General features: G+C 42.8%; 1 protein-coding gene across 1 annotated transcript in view; it reads left to right on the top strand.

The window, feature by feature from the left end:
* The first annotated feature begins 5,788 nt into the window (after positions 1-5,788).
* LOC118006469 (complement component C9-like) overlaps positions 5,789-16,161 on the top strand; it is a 48,118-nt gene continuing 37,745 nt past the window's right edge. Inside the window, exon 1 of the mRNA XM_034999136.1 lies at positions 5,789-6,021. Coding sequence (XP_034855027.1) covers positions 5,945-6,021 — 77 coding nt within the window. The 5' untranslated portion in view covers positions 5,789-5,944. The remainder of the gene's footprint in view (positions 6,022-16,161) is intronic.

The following is a 16,161-nucleotide window of genomic DNA, read 5'->3' as shown; positions in this document are numbered from 1 at the left end:
CTTTCTTTCTTTCTTTCTTTCTTTCTTTCTTTCTTTCTTTCTTTCTTTCTTTCTTTCTTTCCTTCCCCAATGTGCTCTTCCTCACAGGTTTCCACTCTGCTGGGTATGAATGACAACATTTATTCAGGTCCTGCCACCCTGACCCAGCCATGGTCACTCCCTCTAAGGGTACTCTCTTTCTCGGCTATGTGCGTAGTGGTTCACATTTCTTCCCCTTTTCCTGCTCTTCTCCATGATGATGGCTGGTTTGATGGGGGAAGAGGAAGGTTGAGAAGGGGCTTAGATCCTAAGACAAGTCCTTGTACTGTCCTCTGATTCTTCCAGTGTCTACAGCATATACCTCATTCTACTTGGCTACTACCTTGTGAGTTCTATAGCTAATACTCTTGGCTAAAGAATGGGGAGTCTGGTCCTCTTCATGCAGCTGAGGGACCTACAAGGCCTGGTGATTCTGCCTGAAGCCTGGGCCCCCACCTTGGCCCTCACTAACTGGGCCTTTGCATCTCTGCCCTCAACTCTAGGGCCACATTGTTCTTGATGGACAGCAAGTTTGCCAGCTACCCTCTCTATCCCTCCTCAGGGCCTGGGAACTTCTTGGTATCCTCTGTGGCCCACAACAGCCAAAGAAACCTATAAGGCCAAATTCAGTCCCTCCTCTGTCCAACCACACACCACAACCACTTTTGTTCTGGTTTGGCTTCCCCCATACTGGGGAAGTCTGGAAGTTGCTCTCCCAGAGTTCCAGATGGCAAGAAACATCTGTCTCTGACCTCAACCTACTTACCATGCTGGCCTCATTCCAAAGTATGGCCTGAAAGACTACTGCAAACACTCATCTCCAGGCCTCCCCCACCCCCCCGCCCCCACCACCACCACCCTGTCCCTCTCACAACTGCTCTGCTCCAGCAGAAGAGGCAGTCTTCTCACATTACTTACATCACAAGCCATGCTACCCCACTACTTTGAGATTCATGGGTGACCAATCGCTGCTTTATTCCACCATCTCCTTCCCTGGTCAGTAAGCCTCACAGTTCAGCCTTGAGGCTGCAGAGTCAAAAAAACAATTTTAAAAGAGAAAATTAAAAAGAATTTAGGATTTGCCAAGCATCATCCCCTATTATATTTAGTTGTGTTTACACGTTGTCAATTGATAAATCTGTATATAGTTGTGTCCTCGAATACTAGTTTCTTTTTGTCAAAGTTCCAAGTTCCAGAAACCAAACATACCTGAGCCAAGGGAAATCTACCAGTGATCCTGTAACTCTGAAATAACTATGGAATAACTATGAAGTACCCATTATGAGCCCACTTACCACTATGCATACTGTCAAAATATTAATGCAATAAAAAGAAAGATGACTTCCAGATATAGAAACCAGAAAGACAGTTAATGGTGACTCATTAATGAAAATAAAGAATATAAGAAGAGCTTCCTTGACAAGGACAGGGCAAGAATTATGTGCATGATTTTAGACAGAGCAAGTTCAAATTACCATAGGGAAATCAAAGTCCACCTTGAGATTTCTTAGAAGTACTTGAAGATTATTAAGCTGGAAAGTAACAGCATAAGTTTGCATTTTTCAAAAAGTTTCACTTCTAGATATCTATACTTCTAAAACAAGAACCCAGAAGATTCTGGTAAGGGAACTTCAACCAACCACTCTTTTGAGACTTCTGGTTCTGAAGAGTAGGCTTAATCTTAAGAGTGGATAAGAAAAGAAGGGATAGACTGAGAAGTGGAGAGGGTAGAGGACAGACCCCTGAGGAATATCAGCATTGTATGATAGACAAGGGAGAGGAGCTGGCAAAAGAGAAGCAGAAGATGAGGAAATGTTGTACCACAAAAGTCAAAGGAACAGAGAGCTTTAAAGCATAAGAATGGACAGTCCAGGTAGATGCCCCTATGGGACAAAGATCAGGGCCAAGAAGTGTCCACCAAATTTAGCAATAAGGAGGTCTTCCGTGGAGTAATGAAGGCCAAGGGCAAACTGCAATACGTTGAGCATAACCGTGTAGTAAGGGAAGAAAGTTGATACAGACTGCAAAAAAAGTGTGGCTAACAAAGGCAAGTGCAATAAGAGAAACCCAAAGTGGAGAGATCAAGGAGCTGGATGTTCAATAAAGCAAAGAAAGGGGATATTGAGAGTAAGAGGATGAGGTAACCCGAAGACTTGGAAATCGTGATCAGACAGTAGGATATTGACATTTGCAAAGATGAAGCCATTACATGTGTTAGAATGACACTAGGACAGTGGGCTAGATGGGATTAAGATAAATATTCATAGAACTGATGGAATCAAGAAAGAGTGAGGTGGGGTGGTACTTCAGAGAACACTGAAATCAGTAAAGGAAAGGCTGGAGTTAGTGTGGGGAGAGAGAGAGAAGACAGTGTCTTAAAGTCTTGGGTGAATGCAGACAGTCAACAGTGTCGGTAAACAGAAGGGGCATAGCCAGCTCTTGTCAACTTCAAAAGAACAAGGGATTGTCTTGAGTCTTTCCTTAAACGAAGTGCTGTAATGCAATCAAGGGGGCCCTAAATACTTCCATGTGACTGTAAACAGATCTGAGCCACAGGAATTCTTATTACTGTAAAGGGATCGCCAGACTTACATCACTCCCGTAGAACTTCACACGCAGCCCCAGAACCACTCCGTAGAGAAACTGTTCCTCTTTCTTTATAAAAGAGCTTGTTTGAAAGTGTTGTAATGAAAACGGCATGGAAGCCACAGTGAAGAGAGCTAGAATCTGATGCTGCCCCACCCCTGACTGTGTGACCTTGGGAGTGTCACCTCCCCTTCCTGGACAGCATTTTCCTCATCTATATTTCTTTATTCACCTATTAATGCATAATTCCCACTCTCTGTTGAAGCCTAATAGTGGTGGGCACCATCCTAGACGTTGAGAATATAGCAGCAAGCAGGACACACCCCAAACCAAGGGGCTGCCATTTGACAATTCTAATTCCCTCCAGCGGGTGGGTGGCTGTGTTTTAAGTGAAAGACTACAATTTCAGTGTAGTGGTGTACGATCCGTGGATCTTTCCGGATTCAGTCAGAAACAGATACAGAATGAGATGGCAGCTCCTACGTGGGATCCCTGGACACTGAGGGAGTCCATGAAATTTCTAATAATAAACTTCCAGAAAACTGCTTGCATCACTTTAAGAGATCCAGATGGAAATTATGCCCAACACATTTACATCACTTCAGTAAAAATAAGTGTTTCTGCCTGATGGTCGCACATTCTAATGTACACATGTGCGTGGCTCTGCCTTAAAAACGGGAGAAACTATTATTACTGTGCAATAAATATAATTTAGAGCCACAAAGTTCCCAAGCAAATTGAAACCAAAGGGAAATTAAAAAAAACAATTTTTTTTAAGGCTCCTGAGCGGAGAAAACTTTGAGAGCCCTCAGCAGAGTGGAAAACTGTGGCATCAGAATTTGAAGACATGTTTGTTCAAATCCCACTTCTGCCGCTTTGTCCGCATAGTCTTGGCTGTATTTCTCTGCACCTCATCTGTAAAGCTAAACCAGAAGCCTACCTTTTACGGAGTTGGGGGGGTTTAGTGAGAAACTTTATAGTTTCATGTTGTTTAACGTGACATAATTAAAACAATAACAGCAACAGACCTGATGCGTGGTGGGAAGAGCCGGAGACGTGGAGGCAGGCACACCAAGTTCAAATGCCAGTTTCTGAGCAACTGCAGATGGGTGATGCTGGGCAAATGATGTAATCTCAGGGCACTTCCGTTTCCTCAACTGTACAATGGATTATTTTGAGGATTAAATGAGACTTTATATATATAAGTGTGTATATGTATATATATATATATATATATGTATATATTAGCTACAATATATGTCTATTAGCTTGACACATTATAAAAGTTTGATAAATGTTTATCCTTTCTTTTCTTTGAAAGCCATTACATATTAAATAAAAATGTTATTCTTTTCACTTCTCTAGTCTAGCATGCTTCACTTCCCCTAGATATAACTGAAGTATAAACTTCATTTAAAAACATGTCAGATACATAATAGATGTTAAGGGCAAAGAGGAGTTAAGAGCACTACAAAAATGTAATGTATATTATATTTTACATGTCACTAACATATAATATATAATTAATATATTGTTGTTCTATTCTACTGCTCCCATTCCTTTGCTACATTACATTTAGCCTGAACCATGGGGATAAAATAAATAGAACTTCTACAGAGCAATTCAGCATTTAACTAGCCAGCTAAGGAATTCCCCTTCTCCCCTCTTCCACCCGGGGTGGGGGGGTAAGGGACACTCAGTCAGTCTCCAAGGACAGAGGTGATTTTCAATGTTCATTCACATCTAATTATCAAGTATCGCCAAGTCTAACCAATGAGCATTAAGCCTAACTAGCATAAAGCATCATCTTATCTTGCCTGCTTCCAAGTCCTTTCTGATAAGTACCCTGGCAGGGTCCAGAAAGGCCACGTAAGAGTCCAGCATTGCTCCATCATGCTTGACAAATTCCTACTCTATCTGGGTGCAGCCCACTTGTCATTAGCTAAGACTCGCAAGAAGTGTCTTGGGCATAGATTTCATCATTGGCATAGAGATGAGGGTTGCTGCCCACATTCGAATCACCGCATTACTTGGCAGTTCTGCACTGTCTGCAGGTTGACAACAAACTCAGGTACCAATGAAATTAGCCCCATGAGAGATCTCAAACTCTCCACATGAAAAGGAAAGGAAGGCAAGAAAGCCTGTGGAGAATAAATAACTTTTACTCTAAGGTGGACCATTAGTGGAAAGGTAGGGTGGTGCTGGAAAAACTAGCTGTCTGTTATCCCCCAACCCCACCCTCTGTTTTTTATCAGACTGCGTATGTGCTAATGCTTGAAAATTGCCTCTTTGTAATTAATAAGTATTGATGAAGGCCCCTTAAGTCCTGTGTCCACAGACATTTTTTCAAAAACTTAATGAAATACTGCTTCTCAAGCTGGTCATTCTAAATCCCGACCCTGGCCACGCATTTGAATGACCCAGTAAGCTTTAAAAAAACACGGATGCAGGGTCCCATCCCAGATCAATTAAATTAGAATTCAGTGGGGGGTGGGCCGGCATCAATGGTTTTGCACAGGTTCCGGGTCATTCTATTGAACAACCAGTGTTTTAAGAGCAGCCGTGACACCCACATTCTCTGGCACTTCGAAAACACCTTACCCTTTCCACCAGTCCCAGAGAAAGTGAAAATATGCAGGGAGGGGGTCCTTTAGGATGGACTGGAGCAAATTGCTCCATCTCAGGATCTATCTTGCTGACAGGTGCATTTCTGAGATAAGGAGAACGTATCCTCCTGTGGGATGGTGTACACGCCTTAAGGACTTTACCTAGATTCTTCAGAATGATCCACCGGGTCTATAAAGACAGCCAGCTTTGTAACTGCATTTTGCACTTGGCAGTACCCGTGCATCAATAACCCACACGGCGCAGTCTCAGATGGCCACATCGGTCCCTGCCTCCTTTCCAGTCACCACAGTTCTTTGACTAATTTCTTTTACTAATTTATGCCTCTCTGAGAACCATCCCCAGACCCATTTTCCCCCAAATTGCACACTCTCTCATCCTTCCACCCAGAGTCTCCCCAGATGAGAAACACTGGAGTTCTCTTCTGTTTTTGTTTTTTTTTGTTTGTTTGTTTTCAACGCTCCCACTAATCTTAGTCAATTCAGCACTCACGGGCTGGATGCCCGAATATGCTCATCAATATGAGAAAACAGTAGGCCAAGAATTACGACATGACTCTCCTTTGATTGGACTTTGGCTCCCAGGAAGCCCAGTTCGACAAAAATCCTGACTGAAAACAAGCAATAATTGTTCCCCCAGTTCTCCGGCCCCTTGCAGATAAACGCCTTGCTGGACCTATCGGCCATACACTGCGGAGCCGTCTTAGCCAGAGCAGATGTCTGCGGGCCAGAGGTTTGCCTTGGCTCTGTGCATTATAGAAATCAGTGTCCTGACCGCTGGGCCCACTGCTAGGTGAGTCGCTTTTCTGTTTGTCTCTGGAATTTCACTGCCGGCTTTGATATTTCAAGGTCTACTTCTTAGCAGGAAAGCAGGTAAAAAAAAAAAAAAAAAAAATGTCAACCCACATTGAGATAGATAGCCTCAAAGTTTGAAAAAAGGGGAGGAAAAGTGCAGGGGTGTGTCTCTGAGAGTTCTCTAAGGAAACCTGTGGCCGTTTCCAGCAATTTCTTTTAAACAAGGCATTCAAATGTTAAGGCCGAGATAGTCTTTCAATACTTGGAATTATGAAACAAAGCTGGTTTTCACCAGGGTATGATTGATAAACCTGAGTATATCAGTATCTCACATCCGAAAAGTTTAAAAGAAAGAAAATTAGCCTCTCCCTCATTCTGCCTCCATTGTCTACCATTCTTGACAATGGGCTACCTCACCTTTGTGCCCCCGTGTCAGGCGAAGGTTAGGCATTTTGCTTCTCCTCCTTGACATCCCAAGTTGTGTCCAGAGGCACACATTTTGACCTCAGGCTTAGGGTTGTAGTTCTTCCTTTCGAGAAGAATCACCAGGGCGCCTGGGTGGCTCAGTTGGTTGAGCGACTGCCTTCGACTCAGGTCATGATCCTGGAGTCCCTGGATCGAGTCCCGCATCCGGCTCCCTGCTCAGTGGGGAGTCTGCTTCTCCCTCTGACCGTCCCCCCTCTCATGTGCTCTCTCTCTCTCATTCTCTCTGTCTCAAATAAATAAATAAAATCTTTAAAAACAACAAAAAAAAGAAGAATCACCATCCTGTGGACCTGTCAGCCATGCTTCCTGCAAAGACTGACTTTCTCTCCTTTTGTTCTGACCCTAATTGGGAACAGGAAGCTCATACCAAGCCGAGCCAGGAAACAAATCACGCAGGTACTATGTGCTTACTGAATACCTATGCTGCACCCAGAATTGCTGGAGAACACGTACACCATCCAATACAGAATGATCCAATTTGGGGACAGCATTGAACTATTTCGGGTTTTGACAGCGTAGCTGGGGGACAATATCTGCCCAGACGCTCACCCTCTGCCCAGACATCACTGCAACCTGCAGCCATTTCCACTCGGTCATCTGACTCTTGGTTTAACCAAATTCTGTTTTGGAATCGGATGGCCACGGCAAGCAATCTTCCTTAGCCCCTCGGCTGCAGCGGGGGCCGCCGCAGCTCCTGGGCCCCACTGGGCAGGTGGTTCGCTCACAGGGCTGCGCCGTCCAGTAGGGGCTCACGGAGCTGCGGGTTCGGCTAAAGGCTGCACCAGGCTTTCCTTCGTGCCCTCACTTCCTCTACCCCCGTGAGCTAAAAAGCCTTGTTCCATTCAGAAAACATTTTCACTTACCGGGCAATCGGCACAAGGGGGATTTGGGAAGGCAGTTAGTGAAAGTTGCTTTAGCCTTCTGGTTCTTACCCTGACCCTTTCTTAAGTTAAAAAAATAATTTAAACAACCCGCATTCCTGGATTGAGACTCCCGCTGATCAAAAATGAGAGGCTGCGGGGAAGGCTGCAACCACTTTGAAGTTTGTGCCCCCGGGTCCCGGCCACACTCAGCTGTTGCAGGGAGGACCACAAAGGCCCCTTGGTCGGCCCCCCAGCTCTAAGCAACTGCACTGCTGAGCCAGATTTGGGTTGGAGCGCTCTCACCGCCAAGCCCCTTAGGAGTTTGTTAGGGTTACCCTGCTCGAACACTCGGTGCTCTGCCCCTTGATAGAGGGTTGAGATCAAAACAGAGTGTTCATATCCATCATGAAGTGAGACACACAGTTCGACCAGAGACCTGGAGTTTGCAAATGATTTTTTTAAATACAGATTTGATCAGAATGGCACACTCCTCTGGAGCAAGGCTTCCCAAACTCAGCTCCAGGCGCCATTACTAACGAACGAACCATGTAAGTTTGGGCAGGTTACTCAACCTTTCTGTTCCTTGGTTCCCTCATCTGTAGGATGGCAGTTGCATTCATTTCCTAGTACCACAAACCAGGCGGCTTCCAACAACAGAAATCTATTATCTCACGATTCTGGAGGCTGGAGGTCTGAAATCAAGGTGTCCGTGGGGCTGTGCTCCCTCTGAGACCCTGGGTAGGATTCTTCCTAGTTTCTGCTGGTGGCCGGCAAACTTTGGCATCCTGGGCTCATAGCTACCTAATTCCAGTGCCTGGCTCTGGCACCGCAGGGCTATCTTCGATCATCTTTCCTCTGTGCATGTTTGTCAGGTTCCAAATTTTCTCTTTTTATAAGGACACCAATCATATTGGATTAGGGCCCACACTAATGAATTCACTTTAACTTGATTTCCTCTGTAAAGACCCTCTTTCCAAATAAGGTCACATTCTGAGGTACAGGGGTTAGAACTTCAACTTTCTGGGCAGTGGGGTGGGGTGGGGGGACACAATTCACCCCATAACAGTGACAACAACAGCACCTATCTAATAAGGGTCTCTGTGACAGTTAAATTATTATATATATGTTGTATTTACAACATCTGTGCCTGGCACAAAACTCAGTATATTTGAAATATTCTTTAAAATAATAACTTGCTATTGCTTTGATAGGCTCTCTGATTGAGGAAAGGAAGGGATAGAATTATAGCTAGCCTTCAGGGGATATCACCTGGCTGCACATACTTAACCTGGAGCCACAGTGACCATGAGCTATTGCTACCGGAGAATCGTTGGGGATGGATAAACATAAGAGGGCCCATGAAGACAGGTCATAAGCAGGGCATCATCTCTTAGGTCTCTCAATGTGGAGTAGAAATGTTAAAACCGGTGTGTTAGTATAGTCATAGCTCTTAACACAGGCCCTGGAACTGGGTGGCCTGAGTTTGATTCCAGGGTCTATAGTTTATTAGCTTCGTGACCCTAGGCAAAGTCCTTGATTTCTCTAAATCTGTCCCTCACCTGCAAACTGAGAATACAACTGTGACTTGCTATGTGAAATTCCTGATAATTCATGCCATGTCCTTCGCACAGTGAAGGGGCAGCTTTGAGGGCTCCATGGGCACAGCTATCATTATATATTTTTTTAATTTGTAAATAACAACATATTGAACCCACGGTTCAAAGATCAAAAAATATAACAAGGTATACATTGAGAAGTCTTGATTTCCCCACCCATAACTTTTCATGAGATTTACGTTTTTACATATAAAGTACTTAGAATCCTACCCCTCTTGCCCTACCCTATTCCCAGAGGCAGCCACCTTCATTAGCTTTCTGTGCATCCTTCCAGAATGTTTTAGTGCAGATTAAAGCATAGAGTCATATGTAATCTTATACTTCCCCTTTCTTTTACATACTATCTTGTACTTTGTTTTTTCCTCTTTTCTTTACAATATATCCTGGAAACCTTGCTGCATCAGTTTAGAAGAAACTTCCTAATTCTCCTCACAACTGATTAATGTCCCATTGTGTGGATAGGCAGTCCAGTTAATCTATCTTTGATTGATGAAAACTTAGGTTGTTTCCAACCTTTTGTACTATAAACAATGTTGCAATGGATATTTTTAGTCCTATATCATTTTGCAAGTAGATAGTTATACCTGAGGACTAATTCCCAGAAATGATGTAAAGGAGTCAAAAGGAAATCACCTTTGTCACTTTGCTAAAATGGTCCCGTGGCCCCAGGAGGTTTGTACCACTTTGCACTTTGCCCAGCAGAGTGTGAGTGTGCTTATTTAACCCACAGCCTTGCCAACAGCTCTGGGCCAACTTTTTGGTATTTGCCAGTCTCATAGGTAAAAAAATGGTATCTTCAAATAGTTTTAATTTCCCTCTCTCTCTTTTTATTATTTTTTAATTGAAGTATAATTGATATACAACATCCTATTAGTTTCAGGTGTACATCATGATGATTCAATGTTTTTATGCATTATGAAATGATTCCCACAATAATGCTGCATATCTTTTTATCTGTTTAAAGGCCATGTGTATGTTTTCCTTTGTGACAGTCCATGTCCTTTACTCTTTTTCCCGTTGAGCTTCTTGTCTTTCTCTTATGGATTTCTATAACCACTTTATAAACTAGTCCTTTGTCTCTGGTATGAATTACAAACATCTCCCCCAATCTGTCATTCATCTTTTGAATGTATAGGTGGTGTGGTTTTGGTGTAGTTATAATTTTCATATTTATCTCATTCTTCATTTTTCAAATAGCTAAGAAGGAGCACTAAACTGGGAGTTAGAAGTCCCAAGAGTGGCTAGGTAGGTGGCCCTTGGAGAGAAACTGCCTGGGTTTGAATCCCAACCTGGCCACCAAGTGCCCTCTGCTGTGTAACCTGAGGAAAATTACTCACCATCCCTGTGGCTCAGTTCATTATCTTTAAAGTGTGATAATAGGGGCGCCTGGGTGGCTCAGTTGGTTAAGCGACTGCCTTCGGCTCAGGTCATGATCCTGGAGTCCCAGGATTGAGTCCCGCATCGGGCTCCCTGCTCGGCAGGGAGTCTGCTTCTCCCTCTGACCCTCCTCCCTCTCGTGCTCTCTGTCTCTCATTCTCTCTCTCTCAAATAAATAAATAAAATCTTGAAAAAAAATGATTAAAGTGTGATAATACTAGTCATAGATATCTCATAGAGCTGATGTAAAAATTAAGTAAGGTTATAAGAATAAAGGCTTCGAAGAGTTCCTGATGTAGACTAAACACTCCCAAATGTTAGCAATTATCATTCCATTTATTTGAGTTAAATTTATCTCAACAATCTGGGAAAGTACCCAAACATCTGTTAATGGAAAAGCTAGGCTTAATTATTAAATTGAATATATCCAACATGTCAGTTTTCCCTCCTTCTCTGGTGGTATACACCTGTGTTTTTAATATTCACATTCAATACAAGTTAACAGATAATTTATTTGTCAACTACTATTGGACATGGATGGTCATTTGTTTATTCATCCAGGTAGTACAGCAAATATTTATTGAGTTTGCAACACGGGCCAGACATTGCATCAAGAACTGCAGCTTAATACTGAACGTGTTACACGGGTCTCTGCCCTCACTGGGCTTACAGTCTACTAAGGAGTATAAACAACGGGGCCAGTGGCGCAATGGATAACGCGTCTGACTACGAATCAGAAGATTCTAGGAATATAAACAAATATACAGCGACTGAAACTCAGCCAATGTCTCCGAGTGAAGCCCATGATGCTAAGGGAGATATGTTCCTGTGACTGTCACCATTCCACTCGTGCACTGGCTTCCTCTGTTCCAGCTCTTCAAGGACTTTGCTCCTGTAACTCTGCCCCTCCCTCCTGCATCACCAATAGCTCCCTTTGTATCCAATCATTCCCATCAGCCTACAGACATGTTGTAACATTTCCGTTAAATGTTGGCTCATCCTCAGCCTTACTCCAGACACACACTCACATCTAGCCTCATGGAGCGACATAGCACTTAACATTCTGACAACTCTCAATTTTATATCTATGGTGCACCCTGCTTCCCTGAACACAATGTCTAATTACTTAAGTCAGCAGCTCTTGAAAATCTAACAGGCATCCCAAACTTAACATGTCCAAAACATACCCATTGATTTCTCTACCGACCTCACCCAACCTACACCACTACTCACAGAGTTACTCAGGTAATAACTGGGGAATCACAGGTGACTTCTCTATTTGCATCCTTCCCACGGGCAATCTAACGGCACGTCTGGTGGTATTATCTTTAAAATATATCCCAAATCTGCCCACTGCCTGCTATCTCCACTGTGACTATTCTAGCCGAAATCACTATCATTTCTGGCCTGTATCCATCCTGCCCACACCCCACTAATCAGTTTTCCATCTAACAACGAGAGACATTTTTAAATCTTTTGAAAACATAACTCTGGGTGTTACTCCTGTTCTCATACTCCTCTAAGAATTTCCATCAAGCTCAGAATCAAATCCAAACTCCTCACCACAGCCTACAAAGAAGGAGCTGCACCCTACCTGTTTATCCAGGCATGTCTGCCACCCTCTTTTTGCTCACTCTGCTCTGTCACTGTACTTCTGTGCCTCCGACATACTGTCTCAGGGCCTTTGCACTTACTTTCCCCTAGTATAGAACACTTGTTTTCCAGATACTCACATAGCTTCTCTCTGAATTCATCCAAGTATCTCATCAAGTATCACCTTCTGTTCTGGTCACTTTTGCTATGTAACAAACCATCCCAAGACAGTAGCTTAAAACAATACCAATTATTTTACTGATTCATGAGTCCAAGGGTTGACTGGGCTCAGTGAAGGTGTTCCCATGGGTCTCCCACATGGATGTAGTCAGATGGTGGCTGGGCCCGGGATTCTTATCATGGCTTCTTCACTCGTGCCTGTCATTTGCGCTGGGAAGACCCAAACTGCTAGGGGCTGGAACAATTGATTTTCCTTGAGAATCTGTCTCTCTATCTCTTTCTTTCTCTCTGTCCTCCATGTGGTAGACTCAGGGTAGTCAGTTTCATACATAGTGGGAAAAGGCTCACAGAGCACATGTCTTGAGATAAGCCAGCAGAATTTGCATGGCCTTCTCGAACCTTAGGCTTTAAGTGATCCGGGCTCACTTCTACTGCATTCTACTCATCAAGGTGTTAAGAAAGACACTAACGGCTTCAGGTGGAGGGCACATAGACCCCGTCTTTGATGGGAAGAATGACCAAAAAAATTGTGAACACATTTTTACATCACCACACCTCCTCTGTGAGGGTTCTTTGACTACCCCATATAAGAAAGCTCCTTCCCCTACCCCAGCCCTAGAGCCCTCTCTATCCTCTTATCCTGCTTTATTTTCCTTTACAGTTCATATGTCTTCACTGATCTTGCATGTTATAGTTGCTGGATACTCGTTTATTGTGTATCTCACCCACTAGAATGTAGGCTCCATGGTGGTAAGGACATTGTTTTGTAGCCCCAGCCACTAGAAGCATTCCTGACACAGAGCAGGCCCTCCATAAAGGTCGTTGAATATTGCCTCATTGGGAGCACATGAAAGAAGCTCCTAAATAATACTTGGAAAATCAGGAAAGGTCCTGAAAAAAATGAGTGTTGGACACTGCTGTTATATTATCTTTTCGTCTTGATGAATTGCATGAACTAAGCCAACTGGCAGATCTGTGGGTTAAGAATGCAGTCCTAATTAGCTTATATTTCTCCACTCACAGGAGCCACATTGTCTTATTTATTGACAAAAAGATTCCTTCCTATGGCAGGTGTTTTTTCGCCTGGGTCTGCCACAATGTGTCCTGGAGAGTGAGCTGCTCCTGAGGTTTCCTTTTACTAAAGCTGGAAGCTTGTCATGGCCGGGAGATGGAAGCAGGCATACATCAAGGGCCCTTCATTTAATGCATTCCTGGCCCAGAGTTAGACCTCCTGTTGTGTTGATATACATCACTTTGATCTGGGAAGTGACTTTCAAGCTGAGATTGAAACACTTAGAGATACGTTTTACTTGATAAACACATTTCATCTAGGAATCCAGAAAGTGCTTTACAAATACTTCTCCACTCAGCCTAATAACTCAGCAGGGTGAACGGCAGGTGGTAAGCATGGTGCATACACAGTCTTTGAGCCACAAAATATTATCTGCCTAGTGAGTCAGAGGAGCTCAGGAAGGAGCAGTGGGCTCAGAAGGAGCTATCCAAGATCACTTATCTTCTTTCTTAATATTTATGTAGTACATTCATTTCAGTTACACATTCCTTTTGCATAATCTACTATTTCCTCCTGATAATTCCCCAGAGTCCTGCTTATTTTGCCTCCAAGTAACCAGGTATCTGGTGCAATGAAGAGAAAACAGCCAGATGCTCACACTTTTCAGTTTATTTTTGCCTAATTTGACATCATTTAGGTTTAAGCTTAAAATAGATCCAGGCAAGAACCAAGTTGTCCAACTGATGTACTTTACCTAGAATGGCTCTATTAAGAAAGAAGGAAAGAAAGAAAGAAAAAAGAAAGAAGAAAGAAAGAAAGAAAGAAAGAAAGAAAGAAAGAAAGAAAGAAAGAAAGAAAGGAGGGAAGAAGGAAGGAAGGAAAGGAAGAGAGAAAGCAAGGAAGAAAGAAAATTTTTGTTAACTTACTGTATTTCAAAATGTCTAAAAAGTCATAAGACTATTATATCCAAAAAGTGTTGACTATGACCTTTTAGGATTTGATTGGTGATGGGAAAGGGAGACAGCATAGGGAACAGGGCAAAATTGCAGTGAACTAGGAGTGGAGAGAAGTAGATTCCGAATCCAGTTTTGCCACTAACTGTCCAACTTTGGATAAGTAGTGTAGTTCTGGTTTTAGTTTCTCATCGTAAAAGAGAACTAATAACGCCTACAAAATGAAGTCTCAGTGGTAGAATAAAAGATTAATGAGAAAATGAGATTTGAAAATTGTCTAGTAAAACTAGTAGACAAATAGAAGAAACTGCTTAATTAAAAAAAATTTATTGAATGTTGTGAGCTGAATTGTGTCCCCTCCCCCCATTCATATGTTGAAGTCCTAACCCCCAATATCTCAGAATATGACTGTATTTGGAGGTAGGGTCTTTAAAGAGGCAATTAAGTTAATATGGGGTCATTATGGTGGGCTCTGACCCAATACGACTTATAAGAAGAGTCCTTATAAGAAGAGTAAATTTGTACAGAGCTGTAGAGAGGAAAGATCATCTGAAGATGGCCATCTACAAGCCAAGGAGAGAAGCCTCACAAGAAACCAACCCTGCAGACACCTTGATCTCAGACTTCTAGCCTTCAGAACTATGAGAAGATAAATTTCTGTTGTTTCAGCCACATGGTCTGTGGGATCTGGTTATGACAGAACTAGTAAGCCAACAAATACACTGCGCCTGATATCTAGAGGGCTGTAAGTCTCACTCCCAGGGCAAAGATGTGATAGAGGACTTTCCTAGAGGTTCATTCCAGGGATGAATCCAAATCGTGGTCTAGGAGGGCAATAAAAGATCAACGCCAGAGCTCTCTACTAAGTCCAGAGTGTGAGTCAAATCTGTAAAAAAGAAAAGGAGTTCTTTAGTTAGAAGCTGACAAAGAAGGGAATCAGTGTGTACATAATTAATGCAGTGTTATTATTTATGTAAAGGATGTTAGAGAACAGTGTATGGGCGATGCCAATATCTTCGGAGCAGGATCCCGGTCCTTGTGTGTGAAAAAGATGAACAGCCTTTCTCATCAGCCCCCATCACTGGCTGGGTTCTAGGCTTGCCCACTCCTCACTCTGGAGTGTTTACAGTGGATTTTACCTTCCATCATGATCCTTCATTCCGTACTTCACCCTCTGAACTAGTTATTCACTGAAGCTGTTCTCAGTGGCAGGTGGGAAGGATAAAAGTATCATGTCACTGATCTATAGGGTGAATTTTTTAGAACCAAGGGAGTAATCTCTTTGGGGGAGATGCTAAAACAAAATGCTAACCTGACCATCTAAGTAAGTGATAAATACAAAAAAGATAGACAGGAGCAGATAATCCAGTTGAAGGCAACAGGACTAATACTGGAGAAACAAAGATATTGAAAAGATCCATAGAGACATTAATAAATAGAGCCTAGAGTAATTCCCAACATTAATGATAAACCAGCTCAGTGATATTTTCAAGTTAGTGGTAGCTTCATGTTTGAGCTATATTGATATAATGAGCACCCCCAACCTACTCGAACTGTACCCTTTCAGATTTCATGAATATGCTCTGATGCGGTGTTTCTCAACAGTGCATGAACATGAGAATCACTTGGGGTACTTTTTAAAAACATTTGGTGCCTGGAGCCCATCCTCAGAAAGCCTGATTTAATTGTTTTGGAGTGACAATCACAATCATACAAATTCCTATTTTTAATATCTGAGGATTATGACATGCAGTGTATGGAGACCCACTGCTATAGATCATAAAGGCGCATCTGCCGTTGCCTCTTGATGAGGCCCAATAGTTCCAGAGGAGATCTTAGTTTTATGGAAAAGTTCTAGCAGAGAATTTCTCAGCCCTGTAGTTTCAGATTCACGCTAATACTCAGGCTTCCAGGAAAGCAGGTTCACCAAAGAGTTTTGGCAGCCTTTTTAATATAGGTGTAACCTGTCCTTTTAAAAGATGGATGCTTATCAGACCCCCTGATTTTCTGGATGGTGTAGGATGTCTCCAGTCTTAAAGTCTGCCTTATTGACAGACA

Source organism: Mirounga leonina, unplaced genomic scaffold (assembly GCF_011800145.1).
Source record: "Mirounga leonina isolate KUSES-001 unplaced genomic scaffold, KU_Mleo_1.0 Mir_97, whole genome shotgun sequence".
In the NCBI taxonomy this organism is placed as follows: domain Eukaryota; kingdom Metazoa; phylum Chordata; class Mammalia; order Carnivora; family Phocidae; genus Mirounga; species Mirounga leonina.
The sequence above is the reverse complement of the archived record's forward strand: the minus strand, read 5'-3'. Positions and strand labels throughout refer to the sequence as shown.